This window comes from Triticum urartu, chromosome 7, assembly GCF_003073215.2.
Source record: "Triticum urartu cultivar G1812 chromosome 7, Tu2.1, whole genome shotgun sequence".
In the NCBI taxonomy this organism is placed as follows: Eukaryota; Viridiplantae; Streptophyta; class Magnoliopsida; order Poales; family Poaceae; genus Triticum; species Triticum urartu.
The window spans coordinates 267,568,807-267,592,875 of record NC_053028.1 but is presented as its reverse complement, the minus strand read 5'-3'; the positions used below and the strand labels follow the sequence as shown (position 1 = coordinate 267,592,875).

Below are 24,069 nucleotides of genomic sequence, written 5' to 3'. Positions count from 1 at the left end.
TCCTCAACTCACTCCTGAGGAGGAATTGGAGCGTCGTGCCGCCAAGATTGCATCCAAGCTCTCTACTAAGGTTCATCTCATGACAAATGTGCTTGGAAGCATAAGAAAGGGGGTAAGCACTCATAGACAATTGGCAAACTATTGTGAACATCATGCGTTTTTCTCTTGTGTTGAACCCCAAAAGGTCTATGAGGCACTCAAAGATCCGGATTGGCTTAATGCCATGCATGAAGAACTTAACAACTTCGAGCACAACAAGGTGTGCAGATTGGTGCCAAGGCCAACGGGGAATCATAATGTCATTGGAACCAAGTGAATATTCAAGAACAAGCAAGCTCCTCATGGGATTATTGTCCGCAACAAGGCTCGCTTGGTAGCACAAGGCTACTCCCAAGTCGAGGGTATCGACTACGGTGAAACCTTTGCTCCCGTTGCTCGTTTATTTGTTTGTTGATTGCTTATGCTTCTCATCATAACTTCAAGTTGCAACAAATGGATGTGAAGAGTGCTTTTCTTAATGGTCCTATTAATGAGTTGGTGTACGTCAAACAACCCCCCGGGTTCGAGGATCCCTATTTTCCCGATCATGTGTACCAACTCGATAAGGCACTCTATGGCCTTAAACAAGCCCCACGTGCGTGGTATGACCACCTTACCGAGTTGTTGCAAGATCGTGGGTTTGAAATTGGGAAAATTGACCCCACTCTTTTTACTAAGAAGGTCAAAGGGGAGTTGTTTGTGTGCCAACTATATGTTGATGATATTATCTTTGGTTCTCCTAAAAAAGCTTTCAATGAGGAATTTGCCGCTCTCATGGCCTCAAAGTTCAAGATGTCCATGATGGGAGAGTTGAAGTTCTTTCTCGGGTTTGAAGTCAAGTAACGAAGAGAAGGGACCTTCATTAACCAAGCCAAATACACTCAAGACATGCTCAAGAGATTCAAGCTAAGTGATGTCAAGCCAGCTTCCACTCCAATGCCCGTCAAATGCCAACTTGACATAGATCCCAATGGTAAAGCAGTGGATCAAAAGGTATATCGCTCCATGATTGGCTCCTTGCTTTACCTTTGTGCATCTAGACTGGATATCATGTTTAGTGTGGGAATTTGTGCACGGTTTCAAGCCGCACCTAAGGAAAGCCACTTTGTGGCGGTCAAGCGAATTTTTCGATATTTGGCTCATACCCCAAACTTTGGCTTATGGTACCCAAGAGGAGCAAACTTCAACCTTGTAGGCTATTCGGACTCGATTGGGCGGGAGACAAAGTGGATAGGAAGTCAACTTCCGGAGGGTGCCAATTCTTTGGTTGCTCTTTGGTAAGTTGGTCCTCTAAGAAGCAAAGTTGTGTGTCTCTCTCGTCCACCGAAGCGGAGTATGTGGCCGCCGGTAGTTGTTGTGCACAACTTCTATGGATGAGGCAAACTTTAAAGGATTATGGTGTCATTTGTGACAAAGTGCCTCTTTGGTGTGACAATGAAAGTGCCATCAAGATTTCTCTCAACCCGGTGCAACACTTCAAGATGAAGCACATTGAGATTCGGTATCACTTCATCCGGGGATCACATTAGGCGAGGGGAGATCGAGCTCAACTATGTCAACACTCATGATAACCTTGCAGATATATTCACGAAGACCTTGGATGAAGCAAGATTTCGCGAGTTAAGGCATGAGCTAAATATCATTGATTCGAGCAATGTGGCCTGAACCCTTGCACACCCCACCATACTCAACTTGTTATCTTGTTTAGGTGTAGGCATGGGCATAGGGGGAGTGTTGTTCTCTCAATGAACTCTCCCCCCCCCCCATTATGCATAAATTGATCAACTCTTTCACATTAGCCATTTTTTATGGTACTTGTGCTTCAAAGACGAGTTTTGGTCATGGGTCCAAGGATAATTCTTCGCGGTGCCATACCAATTAACTCAAACATAGGTGGCTCCAGCCACCGCCCTCTCTCTGGAGAGGTTGTGTCGCGTGTTTGGTCCTTGTTGTCTTTTGCCTTTCTTTCTTCGTGCTGAGCTTGTGTTTGAGTTGCCTCGTGTGTTAGCTCTTTGGTGTGTCTGTTCTCGTGAAGGTTGCATTGCAAATGTTGTTTTCCTCTCTTGTTTGCGAAACTTCCATTTTCTTGGGTCTACGGTACTACCGTGGCTTGCCACGATACTACCGCAGGAGCTGAGCATGGTACTACCGCAACCAGCACGACAGTAATTTTTTACTGCCACTGGAAGAGCGGTACTACCGCCCCGCGTGCGGTACTTCCGCCCGGGCGGTACAACCGTGATGACCCGCGGTACTACCGTGCAGTCGTGAGCGCGTGGGGTTAAGAGCGGGCAGGGGGAGTTCCAACTCCCCCATACCCATTCAACTCCTTTTCCCCATGTCGTCTCTCTCTCTCCTGCCCAAGAACCGCGCCGAAGGACCTCGCCAGATCTCCATCTCCAGCCGCTCTCCTCGCATTCCGACCAGTGGGATCATTCCCCACCTCGCCCTCTTTCCATGGAACAAGGTTTCTCCCCAAATCCCTCTCTCTTTGCCTCGTTGTTTTGTCTCTAGGTTTTTGGGGAGATGCGTGTTGTTCTTAAGATTTTAGGCCAAATCTTTGCAAGAGTAGGAAGTAGGAGAGTAGTAGTGCAGTAGAGATGCTATTTGGTATGTTGCCACACAATTTTTTTATCAACCGTAGTACCGCTCCACTGTTGCGGCTGTGCCCATATCTGATTCACCACGGATCTGACCCCGAGCGGTACTACTGCACCTCCCGTGCGGTACTACCGCTCTGGCCGTTTTCACCTCATACGGTACTACCGCTCCTCGGGAGCGGTACTACCGCGCGAGGCGCGGAAGTAAAATTTTACTTCCGCTCCAGGCGCGGTACTACCGTGCCATCCCGGCGTGGTACTACCGCGGCTGGAGCAGCAGTAAAATTGAAGTTCCGCGCAATGGTGTGGTACTGCCGTTGAAGTCGAACCTTCCCTTTGGCAACTACCCAATGTTATTTCTACTTGTTTCATTTGTTTTGTTGTGGTCTTTTCATTGATCCTTCTCGCTTCTCTTGCGTGTTCTTGTGTTGTGTGTCATAGGTGGTGGTTGCGGTTCCAATGTCCGTTGTTCGAATCCCGTCCGCGACACGGGCTCGAAGAGCCTGCGCAACCAAGATGAGGCTCTAGAGGGCTCCAATGCCCCCCAACGCAGAACCAAGACCACCGCCACCAAGACCAGGGAGCCATCAATGGGCATGGATGAGATGCCACTAGCTGAGTTTGTCACTCGAAGGAAGATCAACCCCTATGTGAATCTCCGTGCAAACTTCAGAGGGAATGAGTTGTTCTAGACTAAGCAGTAGAATCTTATCTATCTGGATGTGATCAAGGCCAAGCAAAACATATCTACCTGGACATGCACTGGATTGACATGAATCATATGAGGCAGGATAAGCATCGGGCATATTTTGGTGAGGCTTTGGACCTGGTGGAGCAGTTTGGCATTAAGGACTTGATCACTTTCCACTTGGACTTTGACCCTGAGATTGTGGCTCAGTTCTTTGCCTCGGTCCACTTCCATACTGATGAGGCACGGACCATGACATGGATGACCAATGGACAATGTATGACCGCTAAGTGGAGGGAGTTCATGGATCTGCTACAGGTTCGTGATGAGGGGCTCAACTCGCCTGTTCGTGTTCGCCCTCATGCCAACCCTGAGTCCTCTAACAAGAACAAGCTTCAGCAATACTATGTTGAGAAGCAGCTTCCCAGTGGCAAGAAGGCGTGGGTGCTGAACCCATTCCTTGACATCATGCATCGGATCTTCCGCAACTCCCTCTTTCCACGCATTGGTGACAAGGATAAGGTACATGCCTATCTCGTGGATATGGTGCTCATCTGTGAGGAGGCGCGTCGTGCTCAGACGCAACCACTTGATGTCTCACATATCATGTGGTGTGAGCTACGGTTTGCGGTGTTCAACCGTAAGGTACCCATCTATGGTCCTTACCTGTTTCACTTGATCTCGAAGACTTGGGAGAAGCCCTATCCCAATGATGAGTTTAATGCCCTCGACTGGATCCATCACGAGCCCATCAAGCTCCGCATCAAGCCTTAGTGGGCTAACACCACTACCCGTGCTGAGGCAGAGGCTGCTCAGATGGATGTGGATGAGGATGAGATTGAGGAGGAGGAAGCGGATGAGGACAGCTCTGCTGGGTATGCTCCTCCCTCTACTGAGCCTTCATGGGCTAAGAAGCTGAAGGCCGAGATGAAGGCCTTGTTCTGTATGCAAGCCAAGGGGCAGTACAGGACCCATGTTGCTTCCAAGGAGAGTCGCCGCCGTGACAAGAGGATCTTGAGGACATTTCGCGAGGAGATATCCAGTGGGTCCAAGAAGCACATCACGCAAGAGGCAGAATGGATGGCGAAGCAGGGCTACCAGTGGACTGAGTCTGAGGAGGAGACCATCCCCGCTGCCGAGACCGACGAGGAGCGTGACGAGTGATTACTCCAGCTTGAGCTACCACCTGTGTTGTAGGGGTCCTCTTTGCCTTTTTGGTGTCTCGATGCCAAAGGGGGAGAGAATGTAGGATTTGCAAGTCTTGTGTCGTGTCGTGTGTTGTCTCGCTTTATCGCCTTGCTTTCGTTCTGTTGAACCTCGTTGATTTGGTTTGCTCGTGAGTCGTATTTCCTCTTCATATGGTGTAAGACATATGCACTCTAGCGTATCTTATTGTCTTTCATGCTTAGTAGCCCGTGAGCTTATGCTATCTTGCTAGTTACTTTATGCTCATGTCTATTATCTTGCCTCCTTGCTTAATATTAGTTATTTTATTGCAAGATATGCCTCGCCTATAAAATATACGGGGAGTGTTGATCCTAGTATGTGTGTCGTGCAGTCCAAAGCACTTCTCTAGTGTGCACACATCTAGGGGGAGCTCGTCGATATTTTATAGATGTTGAGTTTGCCTATGCTTCATTTTATATCCCTATGTGCAAATCTCGTATTGTCATCAATCCACCAAAAAGGGGGAGATTGTAAGGGCATATTTATCCCTTAGTAGTTTTGGTGATTGATGACAATGTTTTTGCGGCCTAATTGTGTGCATTGAGCATTTCAGATATATCATGCCTAAGCACAAGACGATTTGGTGCCCCTCGAAGATTATTGAAGACAGTGTTTCTCTACATTTTTTCGGTGGATTTGAGTCGTAGGAAAGCCATACTATTAAGAGGGGTCCGCATTGGAAAGGTTTGGGTGGAATCATCACGTACACATTCGTTCCTTTCTGCACCACCTTTCCTTTGGCTCTTTGGAGCATCCTCCGTTTCTCCGTATCTCTACAAAAGGAAGGACTCCTAGTGTTTCTGAACTCGGGCATGCGGTAGTACTGCTCCTCAGAGCGGTAGTACCGCAGGCCCCTGCGGTAGTACCGGCCATGGGCGCGGTAGTACCGCAGGTGCTCACGGTAGTACCGCTTCTTGGACGCGGTAGTACCGTGGCCTCAAGCCTGCACAACAGCACGAGCGTAAGTAGGGGCGGATGTAATTTTTTACATCCGTGCCCTATGCAGTAGTACCACTCCTGGCTTGCGGTAGTACCGTGTCGGATTTTTGCATAGATTGAAACTCAGCAGAAGTTGCCACGGATGTATTTTTATATGTCTGTGCCTTCCCAGCCTAGACTAATCCTGCCTTGCGGTAGTACCGCAAGGGGGCACGGTAGTTCCGCGCCAACGGTTCTACCGCTCTCTGCCTTAATGCTTCAGGACTGGTTTTAGCCCCTGTCGTGCCAGCGGTAGTACCGAAGTGCTTCACGGTAGTATCGCGGGCCCTTGCGGTAGTACCGCTTGTCTAGTGCAGTAGTACCGCTCGTCGCATGCTGAGTTAGTGGATAAATGTTGGATTTGTTCTTTCACTATAAAAGGGGGGTCTTCTTCTCCGTGTTGACCATCTCTTCCACCCCCAAGCTCCATCGTTGCTCTAAGCTTCATTTCCACCTGATCTCTCTCCCTAGCCAATCAAACTTGTTGATTTTTTAGGGATTGGTTGAGGAGGCCACAATCTACACTTCCACCAAGAGAAAATTGATTCCCCCACTAATCCCTTGCGAATTTTGTTACTCTTGGGTGTTTGAGCACTCTAGACGGTTGAGGTCACCGCGGAGCCATATTCCATTGTGGTGAAGCTTCGTGGTGTTGTTGGGAGCCTCCAATTAAGTTGTGGAGATTGCCCCAACCTTGTTTGTAAAGGTTCGGTCGCCGCCTCCAAGGGCACCAATAGTGGAATCACGGCATCTCGCATTGTGTGAGGACGTGAGGACAATACAGTGGCCATAGTGGCTTCTTGAGGAGCATTGTGCCTCCACACCGCTCCAACGGAGACGTACTTCCCTTCAAAGGGAAGGAACTTCGGTAACACATCCTCGTCTTCCCGGCTCCACTCTTGGTTATCTCGTACCTCTACTTGTGCAAGCTTATATTGTTTTGCTTCTTGTTCTTGCTTGTTTACTTGTTGTTGTTGCATCATATAGGTTGCTCACCTAGTTGTATATCTAGACAACCTACTTTGATGCAAAGTTTAAATTGGTAAAGAAAAACTAAAAATTGTTAGTTGCCTATTCCCCCCCCCCCCCTCTAGTCAACTATATCGATCCTTCCAGAGGGCACCCAAGGATTTGGCTAGACATGACTTGTGTTTGTATGGTGGAGGGGGGGTAAACTTTACCTTTCAGTTTGGGGACCGTCGCTAATGTGTTTAGCATGGAAGATATTGAAAACGCTCGGTCGTGACGTTGATAGGAAAGGCATACCTCTCAAAATTATATTCATCTCTGTTTCAAGCTTCGAGCGCTGGCACCTCTGCAATTTAATGCTTCCCTCTGTGATGGGCCTATCCATTTACTTTTATATTATTTTACTTTTATTGTTGAGTCATCACCTTCTTATTTAAGCACCAGTTGGGGAGCACTATTGTCATTCTTATGCATTGAGTATAGTTAATGTTTGGTGTGACTTGACTGAATCTCTCCTACTATGAATTACAATATTTAGTCGCTACTTGAACTTCAGAGGTGCTCTGCATTTATGTTTTGCGATCTCAAAAAGGGATAGCGAGATACCATGTTATTATATTATATCATGATTGTTTTGACAAATTGTTTGTATCTGAGATATCTTATTATTGCTCGCTAGTTGGTTATGTCATTGGTATGAGTAAATGTGAGATCTAAATGTCATCATGCACATGGTTGGTTCATAATCTTTGTTGAAAATTTGAAGAATTTTTTGGCGAAGCTTTTCTGCGCCCTCGCTTTGCCCGCGCATCGGCAAGATTAACACAGAGGAGCGCCCCGAAAGGCTGGGCAGGCCAATTTTTAGGTGCATATCCAAACAACCACCAAAAAATGCGGGCAGGCTAATTTTTTGGCAGGGCTAGCTTTGGTAGTAATCCAAACAGCCCGACAGTACGACAAGGTCGACCTGTAGCCAATCAGCGGCCCTTTTGACTCAATGAAATGTGGGGCACCGGAGCCTGTGCATGATTAGCAGTTGCATGCAATAATAATCTTTAAAAAAAGGAAAAAGTCTAAAAATAACCTTGAATTCGTTCTCCAAGTCTGAATCAAACCCTGAAGTCAGAATCCCTGAAATTGTCACTCTGTATTTTTTGATCCCGGTTTATCCCGGCTGATTAGTGCTAAAAGCTGGTTTGGGCTTCAGGATTGCTTACGTGGCAAGGATTAGGGGTTTATTGGATGCAATGCTAGACTGACTGCGGCCCCTTCCAGTACTCACTTAAGTTGCAGCGGCGGGGGCAAATTAAGGGCTTGAGCAGGGGAACCAAATTAGGGATCGTTAGTAGGCTGGAGACGGGCGGCGGCAGCGGCGACGCCGGCAACGAAGGTTACTCAAGCAGGAGGCGGGCTCCGGCAGTAATAGACGACGTCTTCCTCCTCCCGCGCGTCGTACTCAGGCGGAGGTCGTGGGCACATGGCTCCGTCAAGGTCGTCCGTGCCGTACTGCGAGGACCCCATGGCGTACGAGCCGGCAGTGGAATGCCACTGTAGGAAGATTCTACTGCTGCGTTCATGGAATTGTAGTAAGCTTCCAATCTTCTTCTCTTGTAATTTTTCCTCGTCCTTGTTTCCGTTTCTGATGGTATGAACTGTTTCAGTCAGAGAGATGGCTGTGGATTTTTTTTCAGCGGCATGATGATCCCTGCTACCCATTTGTTGTACAACTACTAATGGATCTTTGGGATGCAATCAGGAGGTTTGAAGCTGCATGTGGTGATGGCTGGAAGCAATGGATGGAACAGATGCAGAGAAATGGAACAGAGGATGCACTGAGACAATTAGTTCTGAAGAAGAATGCAGAAGTTCAAGCAAATAGGGCAAGATGTGATAGTTTAGAAAGAAAACAAATGTCCAGCATTGTGTTTTATGGCATGATCATGTTAGTGGCAAGTTTATTTGCAAGATTTGTCCTGCATTGATAGCTAGAAGATGAATGTAATGTCAAAATTTTGTACTAGCAGAATGATGTAATCGCTGGATGATGGAATGGTACTTCATATTGTTGGATGATGTTATATTTGCTGGTTCATTTTGTTGGTCGGCAACTTTAGAAAATAGCAGCTAGTGCTACTTCTGGATATTTGTCCAGAGTGACAAAATAGCAGCTGGTACATTTTGCATTCGAAAGACATAAACAGATATCACACAAATAACAGGTAAATTTGTCCAGACTGACAAAATCACTACTTCTGGATATTTTGCACTGGAAAGACATACACACATATCTATATATCACATAAATAACAGGTAAATTTGTCCAGACTGACAAAATCACTACTTCTGGATATTTTTGCATTGGAAATACATAAACACGTATCACAGACAACAAGTAAATTTCTCCAGAGTAACGAAATCACTAGTTCTGGATATTTTGCATTGGAAAGACATAATTGGTTCAGTTCTACATAGATGCATTAGTTCAACACATATCTGGTACTACATGACCAGAGTGACATAACCAACAAAGTGACATAACCAGCAAAATGAAATAACCAGCAGTACATTAATATGCTAACTTAAATCACTAGTCCATCATATCATTTCTTTGATTTTTTTTCTTGGCTTGCACATTCTGTTTGTTTGTAGCCTTCCTCTTCCCTCCACTTGTTCATGCTTGTGCTTGAACTTCTCCTCCGTTCTTAGCCTGTTGGCTTGCTCTGATCTGAGCATCAGTGTTTGCTTGCTGTTGCAAAATATGAGAGTACATAGGCATGTCATTGCACAAATTATTAAAATAAAAGGACAATCATTTTAAAAAGAGAGTGAACTTGTATTTACCTCAGATGACTTCATTTTCCTGCCAGTTTTCTTCAGGAAGGCATTCTTCTTCTTCCCTTTTTCAGGATTCTTGTTGCAGCCTGTCTTGTTGTGGCCCTTGTGGCCACACATGCTGCAAGTAATTTTAGTGCCATGCTTTGACATTTTCTTTCCTTTGGTGCTTCTCCCTCTTCTCTCTTTCTGTCATTCTTCCTAGGCCTACCTGGCATACTCACGTACCCAGGTGCTTGTGGTCTAGGTTTGTCAGAGACAGGCCATCTCTCATGTCCTTCTGCTGGCTCCAAGCAGTGTTCATATATCTTCTTAAATTGCTCAACTGAATAGCACTTGTGAATGAAATCAGCTATGTTTCTTCCACTCTTGTATATGGCACTAATGGCATGGCAGCAAGGCAGCCCTGCCAGCTGAAAGTAACCACAAGAGCAAGTCCATTTGTCCAAGTTTACTGTATAGCTCCTTCCTCTGCCACTGACATGTTTCACCTCGAACCCTTCCTTGCCATTCCAGAGAACATCACAGAACTGAGTCATTTTGATGGCCACCTTAAGCTTCTTGAAAATGTTTGGGCATATATCACTAGATTTCCACTTTGCACTTTTGCTTCTATTTTCTTGGACTCTAAGTGTCATCTTGTGTCTAATCTAGCATGGAGATGATAGGATAGAATCTGGCCTCAACTATAGCATTATTGAAGGACTCACATAGATTGTTATCCACTGAGTCACAAAGGGATCCAACAGGAAAGAATGCTCTTGCCCAATGCTTAGGCTCTGTCCTCATTATGTCCCTTGCACCTTCAAGTGTATCTTGAGCTAACTTGGCCTTCCTATACATGAAGTCTTCTCTGTTTGCAGCCTTGGCAATTGCCCAAAATTTCTTTTGCAAAGCATGCTCTCTAAACTTCTTTTTCCAGTTAGCATAGATGTGTCTAGCACACATTCTATGTTGTGCCTTTGGCAAGTAGTCTTGCATTGCACTGATCAAGCCCTACACAGAAGTTGGAATTTTATTTAGCATTTGTACATAAGACAAATGAGTACACCTAAAAAACCAACATAAATGTTTCATGCTTTGACAACATGATCATTTAAAAGCTCATAATTAACAGCATACCTTCTGCTGATCTGATATGAACACCCATCCTTCACCTTGATCATTAATATCCAAGTCCTTTATCAACAGGCCAATAAACCACTCCCAAGTTTCGGTTGTTTCTTTCTCCACTACTGCCCAAGCTACTGGATACATTTGATTATTAGCATCTCTACCAATAGCACATAGCAACTCACCTTGACATGCTCCTTTGAAAAAACAACCATCAAGCCCAATAACTCTTCTGCATGCTTTAAAACCCTATTTCATAGCACTAAAGCACACATAAAAGCTTTGGAAGATATTTTGATCCATGTACTCAGGGTCCAAGCCAACAAGGATTGTGCTCCCAGGATTGCTCCTAAGTAGTTCAAGCTGGTAATCAAACACCTTGGTGTACTCATCTTTCAGTCCAGCAAGTAGCTTCTCTGACACTATCTTCTTAGCAGCCTTGCACTTTGAAGTTGATACATCAGCAAAGAAATCTTTCAGAACAGTGGCTTTAATGCTATCAATTTTCCATGTGGGGTTGGCTCTTAAGATATGCTCATATCTCCTAGCAATAACTTTTGCAGTGACAAGATGATTGTCTCTGTTAGGTGCACACTCATGTTGATCTTCATATGTGATCACCTAGAATCTAGAACACCTGCTAGTATAAGCACCATATATAGTACAGGGACATCCAGGCCATCCACATTTAGCCCTAATCCTCCCTTCTTCTGACTTCATGAAGTTTATACTTCTAAATGTCAGGAGTCCATATTTTATTAGTGCCTTTCTCATCTGATCCTTGCTCCTGAAAACCATTCCTAGGCAGAATAGTGGAATATCTACCTTAGGGTTATACCTTGGGAACTTAGTCTTCCTCCTAACAAATTCTCCTTCATGATCACTGTCCTCATCATATGAGTAATCTTCGTCATCTGAGTCAAAGTGGTCTTCTCCTACCACTTCTTCCACATTAGCCACTAGATCTATTGGAACGGCACCAGATGGATTTCTCTTAGCCCATCTCTTTGAGTCTCTAATTCTCTTCTTAAAAGCCCTTGCTTGTTCCCTTAGCTCAACATATTCCTCTTCCAGTCCACTCTCATCACTTCCTGCCACATAATCACTATCATCTTCCTCACTGTCTGAAATTGCAGAGCCACTGTCATCACTCTCATGTTCATATGTATGTTGATCTGCTGCATTATCTCTATGTGTTCCTGGATTAATGACCTGAGAGGTATGTAGCTGAACCTGAGAACTTTGTGCCTGAATTTGTAAACTCTGTATCTCAACTTGTGCACTTTTAGTCCTCTGTTTCATTCTGAAATTGTGCTTTGTAGGGCTGCTAATAACCTGGGTTATAACACCACTATCATTTGGTACAAGCATACTTTCTGTTGCAGTCAACGATGATGGATTTCCACTAATTATCTGAACATCTTCCTCTGCAGTTATGACTGCATCTGGTTCTGTATCACTCCCTCCATCTAACTCATTGCTCATCTCATTTTCAAAATCACTACCACTATCACTTGCACTTTCATCATCTTGCTCCCCAAAGTACTCCACATAGACCTCAGCCACTCCTCCATCAGTTATGCATTCAGACATCTTCATACAGCCAACATCATCACACAAAAATAATAGGCCATCCACTAGTTTTTTACCAGGGATCAGGAAGTAAAGCTTCATACTTTCTTTAAAAGGTATGTGATCACCAAGAAATTCTTTGATCTCTGGCAAAGATAATTTATCCCTTTCAATCTCTGACATTCCATCATCTCCACCAACATAGTCTAAAGTAGGTCCTATTCGAACAAATTGCCCACCGAAATTAAACCGCACATTCAGTTTGTCTCAAGCATCCATGATGAGAGCACAAACCCTAACCTGCATTGCCACACATTTTTGGACGAAATCAATGGCTAGTACAGCTTTTCCGGACTAAATGTAAAAGTAAATCCAATGTTTTCCAACAAATCAATGCCCTAATTAACCTCATTTTCCTGCCCAGAAACCCTAACCAGAGACAATCAATGGCAAAAAAATGCAAAGATGAGAAGAGGAACAGAAGGAGGAAGGGGATTGCAGGAGATTTCTCCGGCCGCCGTGATCGTCTTGCCGTCCCTGAGATCAACCACCGACAATCGCCATGGCCGCTGCGAGAAGGGACGGGAGGAGAAGCGTCGAGGGGCAGAAACAGGGGAGGGAGCGAAAAGATACTGGGATTTATGAGAACGATAGGACCCACTGTTAGTCCAACTATTTCACCCTCTTTCCGCCACATATTCAATCCCAGTGCAAACAAACGTCTAAAGGGCCGGGATAGACGGGGATAACAAAAGATAGGGTGACAATTTCAGGGATTCTGACTTCAGGGTTTGATTCAGACTTGGAGAACGAAATCAAGGTTATTTTTAGACTTTTTCTTAAAAAACTGCATGTAGCATGGTGCTGCGGACAATTTCTGGCAACATTTTTTTGCATGGACAATTACTAGCGACTTTTTTAGGGGACAATTAATAGTGACTTACAAGTGCATCAATGATGTAACTATATTATTTTGGTGACTTTATTGCACATTTGCTGCATCTAAATCTTTTTAAGAAAAACTAAATCTAAGTTTTGCTCTGTATATCTTCTTAATTTTAGACAATAGATGCATTTAAATATTGTTACAACTAGTATAATCATCATGTGATCAAATGATCGCAAACAAAACAAAACAAATATCTTATTTGCAAAAAAATGGTAGATATGATGGTCACAAACTAAACAACGACAACTTACCAAATTTTTAGTCATGACCTTGTTTTGGTCATGCCAAAAATTTTGATGGAGCTAGTTGGGGCTCAAACCAAACATACCCTGAATCCCGGTTGATTTGGCAGTTAACACATCATTCCTAGTCGTTCTTTTGGCATCGATGGACAAGTTTTTTTTTTCTTTTGAGAAACACATCGATGGATAAGTAGGAGCCGAGCACTTAGAAAACTCGTACAAATGAGAGCTCCTAGCGCCCAGGCGCTTCAGGCCATATTAAAATACATTTTTCATTTAGATCATAAAGATCATAGTACAAGTCATGTAAACATCAACTTGACAAATATGAAGAGACAACAAAACGCTAGTCTCTGCATAATGAAACATTAGCCAAGAAAGAAAAATACAACCAAGATCAACGAATCCTCTCAGTTTGACATCAACGTCTGGACTCCCCGGTGATTTGGTGGGCGCTGCCCCATTTCATGCAGTATGATAAGGTTGATCTGTAGCCAATCAGCGGCACTTTTTCACTCAATAAAAATGTGAGACACTGGGGCATGTGCATGATTAGCAGCTGCATGAGGTAATCATCTTTACAAAAAACTGCATGCAACATTATGTTGCGAACAATTACTAGCGACATTTTTTTGCAGGGACAGTTACTAGCAACGTTTTTAGCGGATAATTACTAGCGACTTACAAGTGCATCAATGATGTAACTATGTTATTTTGGTGACTTTATTGCACATTTGTTGCATCTACATCTTTTTTAAGAAAAATTGCATCTAAGTTTTGGTCTGTATGCCTTCTTCATTTTAGACAATAGATGCATTTAAATATTGTTAGAACTAGTATAATCATCATGTGGTCAGATGGTGGTAAACAAAACACAACAAAGATTCCATTTGCCAAAATTTGGTTAGATATGATGGCCACAAACCAAACAACGACAATTTGCCAATTTTTTGTTGTACCCTTGCTTTGGTTATGCGGAAATTTTGATGGGGTTAGTTGGGCTCAAACCAAACATACCATGTATGAACTAGGCAACATCCACCAAATCACAAGGGAGTCCGGCGCTAATCTTTTGACGGCGCTTTTCCTCGCCCTCGCTTCATCCGCGCATCGGTGAGATTAACACGGAGGAGCGCCTGAAAGTGATGTGACACCATCTATCATTGCTAAAAATATTGTTGATAAGGCCAACCAGAAAAGGTATATAATTCCTGCGAGACGCAAAGAGAAAAAGAAACATAAAGAATGCGTGGCATTGGGGGGCAATTTTTTTACATAATGACATGATGCCAACACATATTTCTACTGGACATTGTTCACCTTGGCGCACCAGAGGACGTCGAGCTACTATTTAAAACGCCATGCATTCAAACTCAATTACTTGAGCACACAAGGAAAGATCTAATGAGCATACAAGGAAAGCTAACTTTGTTTTGGACGTTTGTGATCAGCTTGCCGGATTTTTAAATTAGCTAAATCTTGTTTAGTTAGATTGTTTTATTTCTTTCTTATTATGATTTGGTCAAAGTACGAGAGTTGGATAGTTTGTTACGTGGCGTTAGAATCCAGATCGGTTTCAAAGTCAGGAAACAAACCAGGCTTAGCCCATGTGCCTGCAAGCACTATTAAAGGCCATATCGGCCGTTTTACGAGGGGTAGCTTTTGTTTTAAGTTATTTTCAGAGATGAACAGATTGGTAACTCGGGATATCTTCGAGACGCCGTTTGATATTTGTTGAATAGCTCTAGAGGCTATGTGATTTTGGTGTGAGATTGATTCTAGTATTTCAATTGCCGCTGGTCTGCTGAAGATTGTTCACGTACTTCCGTTGTTGGGTGTGCGTGTTATTTCTGTGGTGATTGCATCTACAAGATCGCGAGCGCCACATCGTTTCAGAAGACATCGTACCGTGAAAGATTGGAAAAATTATTCGTGCCATTGTTTTTCTGTCGCCGGTTGCATCAGGTGGTATCAGAGGTTGATCACGGTACAATTTTTTTTTTGTTATTTGATTCAATTGTTTGAAAGATGGTGAACTTGCAGCATGACAAATCTGATCATGAGGAGGTCGATGAGCTTCCAGAGGGTTTAGAGATAAGTGATGATTTGCGTATCCATCTGATGGCGATCAAGGGACCCAACAAGAAGCTTGGGACAAGGGTTGAGGAATTGTCTGCAAATATTGTAGGCGTCGAGGACAGGTTGAACTAGCGTTTGACTGCCAGCGACCGACAGCGCACTGATAGTCTACAGGTGGTGACTGAGAGTCTTAATCGGCTCACCGCAACAGTTCAGCGCCTTCAAGCGAGAGATGTGGCACCCCGACAGTCCCGCTCACCACGACAATGTCGTGACCGCGACAACGAGATGATGGCGATTTTTCTGAGGACTCCGATGCTTGTGGAGGCTTACCTCACATACCACGGCATGATGCTGGGGATCGCCGCCATGCTGGGCAGCGCCGTGACTATGGCGGCAATGGTGCCCACGAGGATGATGGTTTGGGTCGAATCAAGATAACCATACCTGAATTCTCGGGATGTTGTGCTGATCCGTAGAAATATTTGGAGTGGGAGATGCGCGTAAATCAGATTTTTTTGATGGTTACAACTACTCCAAAGAGAAGAAGGTTCGTGTTGCATCGATGGAATTTACAGAGTATGCTCTTGTATGGTGGGATAATAAGAACTATATTCACGAGCGACTAGCGACATGGGCTGACATGAAGCGAATCATGAGGGAACGTTTTGTCCCTGCTTATTACACTCGCCAGCTTCACAATAGACTGCGTCGCCTAGTGCAAGGTACAAAATTAGTTGATGAGTACTATAAAGAGATGCAAGTTTTGATGATCCGTACAGCTGCGCGTGAGTCTGCGGAGGCGATCATGGTACGTTTCTTTGAGGGGTTAGAAGAAAAGATTCGTGACCATATTGATTTAATGCAATATAATGATATTCATGAGTTGTTTCATCAAGCGGAGCGTGCTGAACGTTGGGTATTGGAGAAGCAAGCTTCAGAGACTCGTCCAATTTACAACAGTGAGCGACATGGTTCTTCTCCTATTGATGGTGGGTTTAGTGCTAAATCGACTCCTTATAAGTCGGGAAGCATTGAACAGAGCAAAGTGGCGGCTGCATCAAAGGAGGTTTCTCAGGTTTCATCTAATGTGACTTCATCTCATCATCGTAATATTATTTGCCCTGAGTGTGGAGGACGTGGACACGTGAAGCATGAATGTTTCAATCAACGAAGGATTCTACTTATTGATGCGGAATATATTTCAGAATTTGAAGATGAGACGCCAAAGTTAGAGGATGGAATCGAAAGAGGTCATGATGATATCATACTATGTTATCCTCAAGATGATCCTGATATGAAGAGTTTGCTAGCACATAAGGTCCAGCGAGATGAAAAGACCATTGTTGAACAAGGACAACGACGAAGTATTTTTTTAATTGCATGTAACATTAAGGGAGAAGTTTGCAAACTGATAATTGATGGTGGCAGTGCTAGCAACATGATTAGTAAGGATGTGGTGGAATCTCTTTTGTTGCCAACATGGGAGCACCCAAGACCGTACTATATGAAGTGAATAAATGATGTTGGCAAAGTGAAGGTAACTCACAGGGTGAAGGTTCCTTTTTCTGTGGATGGCTATGTTGATAAGGTGGAATGCGACGTTATGCCACTACATGTTTGTCACCTTATTTTGGGGCGTTCGTAGTAGCATGATGTTAACACTCTTCATCACGGACGAACAAACAGATACACTTTTATGCATAAGGGTGAGTTCTACGCTATTCTTCCCAAGGATGCACAGAATATATAATGTATTATAAAAGTGTTCAAGAAGAAATCTCCAAGGCCTAAGTCGAAACCAAGGACGGTTTCCTTTCAAAGGGAGAGAGGATGATGTGACACCATCTGTCATTGCTAAAAATATTCTTGATAAGGCCAACCACAGAAGGTATGTAATTCCTGCGAGACGCAAAGAGAAAAAGAAATAGAAAAAATGTGTGGTACTGAGGGACAATTTTTTACATAATGACATGATGCCAATATATATTTCTACTCGATATTGTTCACCTTGGCGCACCAGATGACGTCGAGCTACTATTCAAAACCCATGCATGCAAACTCAATTATGTGAGCACACAAGGAAAGATCTAATGAGCATACAAGGAAAGCTAGCTTTGCTTTGGACGTTTGTGATCAGCTTGCCGGATTTTTAAATTAGCTAAATCTTGTTTAGTTAGATTGTTTTTTTAATTTCTTATTATGATTTGGTCAAAGTACGAGAGTTGGATAGTTTGTTAAGTGGTGTTAGAGTCCAGATCAGTTTCGAAGTCAGGAAACAAACCGGGCTTAGCCCATGTGCCTGTGAGCACTATTAAAAGCCATATGGGCCGTGTACGAGAGGCAGCTTTTGTTTTATGTTATTTTTAGAGATGAACAGATCGATAACTCGGGGGTATCTTCCAGATGCCGTTTGATATTTGTTGAATAGCTCTAGAGGCTGTGATTTTGGTGTGAGATTGATTCCAGTATTTCAATTTTTGCTGGTCTGAAGATCGTTCATGTACTTCCACTATTGAGTGTGCATGTTGTTTCTGTGGTGATTGCATCTACAAGATTGCGAGCGCCACATCGTTTCAGAAGACACCCTATTGTGAAAGATTGAGAAAATTATTCGCGTTATTGTTTTTCAGTCGACGGTTGTATCAGAAAGGCTGAGTGAGGCAATTCTTAGGCGCCTATCCAAACAGCCACCAGAAATGTGGGCTAGCTAATTTTTTGGCGGGGCTAACTCTGATGGTAATTCAGACAACCCTTTAATCTCTAACGCCTCTTTCCAAGCTGCAGCGTTGGACTTGCCTTAGACCTTATAAATATTTAGGTAGGTGCTTAGATAAATAAATTGATTTTTTTTAAGCACAGATGCCTATTTATAGAGAAGAGACATCTAATTAAGCGTTTATTCTGTATAAATAAACACCATTGCTTAAAAAAACTGATTTATTTATATAAGCACCTTCTTACATTAAAGTACAATGCCTTATACGCGGGGCAGCATTTAGTGTGGACCCATGGCGGGTGACGTGGCCGTTGTCTGGCCATAACTCACACCACTTTATGTAGTGCCTGCCAAGAGCTAGTCCATACACCATCAACCCCGAGACCCAATCACCCAAGCAGCCAAGTAGCCAAAAACTCCAGCCTTCCTACACCGAGAAGCACCCAAAGCGCAGGCGCACGTTTGATCAACCCCTGTATTCCCTCGCTCTTCTTTTCGTCCCCGTCGCACCGTCTCCCACCGCGCGATGGCGCCGAGCGCAAGCCCTAGCCCAGGCCTGGCGGTCACGGCGCCGGTCCACCAAGCCCGCGTGCGGGTGCTCCACCCGGGGCAGGGCCTGCCCCCTGCTGGCGCGAAGCCCGGCCCGGTGGTCTACTGGATGCTGCGGGACCAGCGGCTAGCCGACAACTGGGCGCTCCTCCACGCGGCGAGCCTCGCCGCTGCTTCCGCGGCGCCGCTCGCCGTCGCATTCTCCCTGTTCCCGAAGCCGTTCCTCCTCTCCGCGCGCCGCCGCCAACTCGGATTCCTCCTCCGTGGCCTCCGCCGGCTCGCCGCCGACGCCGCCACCCGCCGCATCCCCTTCTTCCTCCTTACCGGTACACCCTTCGCATTTATCCCCTTCTGGTGTCTGACTTGTCGGCCCCGCGTTTTCGAAAGAGGGAACCGATTTCCCGGTACGAGAAACGTATTGTAACCGTTTACTATATTTCGCTGACAGGTGGGCCCATGGAGATACCAGCGCTGATGCAGCGGCTAGGGGCGTCGGCGCTGGTCGCCGACTTCTCACCGCTCCGGCCGGTTCGCGAGGCACTGGACGCGGTAGTGGGCGCGCTGTGCCGCGATGCTGCCAGTGTGGCCGTTCACCAGGTAGAATTCGAACCGGAATCACAAGGGAAATTGCAGTCGTTTTCAGGGGAATTCGACTGAGAAACATGCGGGCTTTGTGGCATTGGCACACAGGTGGACGCCCACAACGTGGTGCCGGTATGGACGGCATCGGGGAAGCTGGAGTACTCTGCCAAGACTTTCAGAAGCAAGATGAACAAGGTGTTGGATGAGTACCTGGTTGAGTTCCCCGAGTTGGGAGAGGTGGTGCCATGGGACAGGGAGCAGCCAAAGGACATTGATTGGGATACGCTAATTGACACGGTTTGCAGGTCCGGATGTGTTGCGACAAATTCACTGCATATGTGATGTGGAATGAAGAACTTGTTATGAGTGGTGTTGGATTCTTTGCTGATGTTGCAGCCAGGCAGAGGACGTGCCAGAGATTGACTGGTGCGAGCCAGGCGAGGCGGCGGCAATGGAGGCACTTCTGGGTACCAAGGATGGGTTCCTAACGAAGAGGATCAAGAGCTATGATTCGGACAGGAATTATCCCACAAAGCCAATGGCATTGTCCGGCCTCTCTCCCTACCTGCATTTTGGGCATATTTCAGCACAAAGATGTGCTCTCGAGGCAAAAAAACGTCGCCATCTTAGTCCCAAGGTGCCATTGTTTGCTTTGTGAATCTTGTGATTTGAGACCTTATGCAATAAAATAATACTCCTATATCATTAGACGTCAGACTATATTTCTTCTTAACAGCACCAAACTGCAAATCTGAATTTCAGTGCTGAAGTTAGTATGTTATCAAACAGTGAAAGGCCAATGACTAATAGCTATGTGAAATATCAATTGTTTGGGAACAGTCAGTGGATGCTTTCTTGGAGGAGCTGATAATAAGGAGGGAGCTAGCCGACAACTTCTGCTACTATCAGCCTCACTATGATTCGGTAGCCGGGGCTTGGGAGTGGGCGAGAAAGACACTAAAGGATCATGCTGCCGACAAAAGAGAGCACATTTACACGTGAGATACTCTATATTTTGTATTTGGGCTATATATGTATATCTGCTTGTCAGCAGTGAGGCAAAAGGCTCCTTAACTAGAATTTACTTTGCCTTGCAGGAGGGAGCAGCTTGAGAATGCAAAAACAGTTGATCCTGTATGTTTTAAATAACACCGTTCTACTCCTGGAGATACTAACGTCATTCTTACCTCATTTACTAATCGAGTTAGGTGTTTTCTTCTTGGATTCTTTATCAGCTCTGGAATGCATCACAGTTGGAGATGGTCCACCATGGAAAAATGCACGGATTCATGCGGTAAAGTAAATTATGCCTAGTTACCTACTTTAGATATCATATTTTTAATGCATTTTATTTGATCTTTCATTATTTTGATGTCATTTGGGTTGGTACGAATTGCCTGAGAAGATTATTCTTGTTGCTAAAAAGATGAAAAACTAAACTAATTATGTCTATAATCCATTAACCCATGAAGATCTTACAGGTCCAAGTAGGTGGCAAATCTGTGCGATTTAGAAAAAGAACATTTGAGCATCTATGCTCCACTTTCATCTTGGGGTCACAAGATGTGTTCTAAATTATTGTTTACTTCTGCAGTTATGTTCTTTGTAAAGCATATTGCTCTGCCCTGACATGGTAGTTTTCTGCAGAATGTATTGGGCCAAAAAAATTCTAGAATGGACCAGTGGACCTGAAGAAGCACTTTCAATAGCAATATATTTGAATGACAAGGTAATTTTGAGATGTTTGGCAACATTGTAGAGTTTTATTATGTTGCATTTCTTGGTGCTGGCAAATAGCTTCAATTGATAAAACACATGAAGCACATTATACAGTCATAATGAGTGAGAAACTAAACTTGCCAAATTTTAGTGTAAGATCCTATGCAATTACAGATCTCCTGAAAACACCGAACCATCAGTTGCAAGAGCCTACATTTGATTAAGTTTGTTTATAGTACTAATTATGGGACAACAGAAATTATGTTGATATGGTGGTGTAACAAGTGAAGTTGATGCCGGGCTGAAGTCAGCCAATCACTGCAAACTCTGGCGAAACAAGTCCAGCAGCCATGGGTATCACCTGGACAATCCAAATGGATCACATAGCAATTAGAAGCATCACAGCCTGAATCCAACGCACTTTAATTAGTTATCAACTAGTGCGCACGCAGATATTGTCTGCCTCCACCCTCCAGTCATGCCATTTTTCTGGTTTTCTAGTCTCTGAAAAATAACCTGTCCCCTTGTATGGCCGGCTAGGCCTTTATTTATAGTGCACCCAGGCACAATGCTATACTGTCTAGGACTCTGTTTCCATGCCCAACGGGAGCATCAGACTAGGACTAATATTTTTACAACAGACATGAGGACAAAACCGCTTCAGCCACCATTTTGGTAATGTAGGATGCAACTAGATTGCCAACTAATACTCGTATTTTATGAAAACCTATGAACCGACTAACTCAACAGCCGGCCTTAGAGAAACTGCCCTGATTCCATGCCATCGCGAGCATCCTGAGAGGCTTCAGCTACCATTTTGAGCAAAAGGCTGAAGTTTTGAAACGGTGTGTGCTATTTTCAGAAGGTTTTCTTGCCTGACTTTCTTCAGCTTAGAATTGTACTGGGCCTAATTTGTTCGATGGCATTTAGCTTGTCGATACCACCAAAGACTTATGTTGTCCTGCACATAGTTATGACCTACAAGTATTTCTGTCGCCTATGCTGGAGAGAAGAACACCGTTTAGTGTTCTTTGTGAATGCTGATTGTTCTGAAGATGTTTTTGTAACTCTTCAGTGATTTCCTTTTAGTCGCAAGTGGCAAATAGATGTCTAAGTTACGTCTAATAATCAAGAGAAATTTTGCTTGGTTGGTTCTTTTACAATAAGTTGGATGTAAGATGTCCATTACAAGTTGGGAAAAAGATCCCCAGGGAATAGCTCGAAACTGTACCTAAATTGCCGTAACCACCATTTTATCTTTCCTAGTTCATGTTATTGGCTGTTCACTTTTAAGTACTTGGAACGATTGGTAAGTCTTTCTAGAAAGCTAAAAAGTTCTGCTTCGCATTGCATTGATAGAAATAAAATGGTTACACGTCTAAGGCTAGGCATAGCAACCAAACACAACCACGGAGGACCACAACTAACAACCATTAGACAGTCGTTAGTTGCTACAATAGACAAACCATCAAACCTGCACCGGCTGTAATCTGTTGCAGTATGTTTTTGAACTAAATCTTTGGAATTAATCTGTTGCAGTATCACATAGACGGCAGGGACCCCAATGGCTATGTTGGTTGCATGTGGTCTATATGTGGCCTCCATGATCAGGTTTGTGAGATCCCCTTATTTTGCATTTAAACCCTTGAAAATCCTTTTTGGAAACACATTTATTAATCACAGTTTGGAGGCTTGCGAGTAGTTTTTACAACCGTACTATTTTCTTAGGGTTGGAAGGAGCGTCCGGTATTTGGAAAGATACGTTACATGAATTATGCTGGTTGCAAGAGAAAATTCGACGTTGATGCCTACATTTCTTACGTCAAAAGATTGGTTGCTCAACTCAAGAAAAGGAAATCGGAGGAATCTCTGAATTCAGCAGCCAAGTACTCGAAGTCTGAGAAGGACTAGCCCAGCTACTAACTCTAGTTCCGCATTGATTTTGATTCTGGTCTATAGTGGTAATTGGCAGTTAAAGACAACTTAAATATTGTAATTAGTTGTTTGTTCGTTTTAACTCGTGGGTTACATAGGCTTTTTTTGCGGGGACGTTTACATAGGCATTTGATCACATAATATTCCAACAGTAAGAATGTAGAGGCAAGCTCTTTCGCTCCATGATGCACCATTGAGAAATCTTCGCTAAGGCACATATACCTCTATACGCACGTCGTCACATCCTCTTGCCCTGCTTCTTCATGGGAAACTAGACCACCACCTCCATCTCGCTCCCTCAATGACAACGGCATCTCAAAACTGTGAGGCGCAATGAGATCCGACTGGGTAGCACTCCGGCTTGATCTCATTTGTTACTTTGTCGACCTTATCCTTACCACCAACAAGATGTTTACATTGACACACAACACATCTACATGGCATGGAGGGACCCCATGGAGCATCGATGCCATACAACTGCTAGGACAACCTCCTCCAATTTCCATCCCCATATGTGGGTGACGACACTGGTCAGCCTCTTCGCGGGCCTCTTTCATTCGTACTCATTGCTCAGTGGCCATACCCTCCTCAGGGTGTCTTGGAGACTTCACGAGTATACTAAGTTATAAGGTGACGAAAAACCGCGAGGAAAAGTAATCTAGCCAAGACTTGCAGCTACCTTATCAACTGGATCTCCAAACCGGTGCAAGCAAAGTTCTAGATCATTACGAATGTTTCTAATTGTAAGAAGATAGTTGTGACCTTTATTCTTGAAAATATCCGCATTGCTAGTGTCCCAAATCTTCCACAAGATAATGAGGAGCAGTTCTGGCCAGACACAGGGATCAAGTCTGGCAGGAGGAGTGAGCCGAAGGTCTTGAAACATGTCCTGTGTGGTGAGGCCATGTTGTAACCAAATCTGAGCAGTAGATGGACAGGAGGTGAAGAGGTGTAGGGTGTATTATGACGTTCTTGGACAATGCATGTAGTGAGCATCTGGGCTAAGTTCATGTGGAAGAAATTAGCTCGTGTGTTAAGTCTACCTTTGAATAATAGCCAAGCAAAGATCTTAATTTTGTTGGGGCTTCTGGAACGCCAAATGAGTTCAACGTGATCATCCTCATCTTCGTGCATTGTAATATATATCACAGGTTGCTTTGGAGGGGAAGTTGGATCCATGCACAAGGTAGCACTTGTCTACACCATCTGAGAGCTGGACATCATGTAACAACAAAGAAAGAGCCACAAACTCGTTTGGGGCAATAGTGGTCAGTAGG

General features: G+C 44.3%; 2 protein-coding genes and 1 long non-coding RNA gene across 3 annotated transcripts; 2 read left to right on the top strand and 1 right to left on the bottom strand.

The window, feature by feature from the left end:
- The first annotated feature begins 7,784 nt into the window (after positions 1-7,784).
- Positions 7,785-8,579, top strand: LOC125522678. The gene is made up of 2 exons (XR_007289915.1): positions 7,785-8,087; positions 8,258-8,579. It is a non-coding gene; the product is annotated as an uncharacterized LOC125522678 (long non-coding RNA).
- Positions 8,580-8,911: 332 nt separating this feature from the next.
- On the bottom strand, positions 8,912-12,312 carry LOC125525677 (coiled-coil domain-containing protein 82-like). The gene is made up of 3 exons (XM_048690679.1): positions 10,456-12,312; positions 9,343-10,329; positions 8,912-9,247 (listed from the first exon to the last, which is right to left on the bottom strand). The coding sequence occupies exon 1, from the start codon at positions 12,199-12,201 to the stop codon at positions 11,068-11,070; it is 1,134 nt and encodes a 377-aa protein (XP_048546636.1). The 5' UTR covers positions 12,202-12,312; the 3' UTR covers positions 8,912-9,247; positions 9,343-10,329; positions 10,456-11,067.
- Positions 12,313-18,371: 6,059 nt separating this feature from the next.
- On the top strand, positions 18,372-22,874 carry LOC125522519 (deoxyribodipyrimidine photo-lyase). The gene is made up of 10 exons (XM_048687572.1): positions 18,372-18,882; positions 19,005-19,153; positions 19,247-19,443; positions 19,535-19,775; positions 19,979-20,136; positions 20,236-20,272; positions 20,374-20,432; positions 20,786-20,867; positions 22,397-22,468; positions 22,586-22,874. The coding sequence occupies exons 1-10, from the start codon at positions 18,534-18,536 to the stop codon at positions 22,766-22,768; spliced, it is 1,527 nt and encodes a 508-aa protein (XP_048543529.1). The 5' UTR covers positions 18,372-18,533; the 3' UTR covers positions 22,769-22,874.
- Positions 22,875-24,069: the final 1,195 nt, after the last annotated feature.

Coding starts and splice junctions, on each gene's coding strand:
- LOC125525677 (XM_048690679.1), bottom strand. CDS start 12,201: ATGTCAGAGATTGAAAGGGATAAATTATCTTTGCCAGAGATCAAAGAA.
- LOC125522519 (XM_048687572.1), top strand. CDS start 18,534: ATGGCGCCGAGCGCAAGCCCTAGCCCAGGCCTGGCGGTCACGGCGCCG. Junction 20,433..20,785: donor AAAATGCACGGATTCATGCG/GTAAAGTAAATT, acceptor AGTTTTCTGCAG/AATGTATTGGGCCAAAAAAA. Junction 20,868..22,396: donor CAATATATTTGAATGACAAG/GTAATTTTGAGA, acceptor AATCTGTTGCAG/TATCACATAGACGGCAGGGA.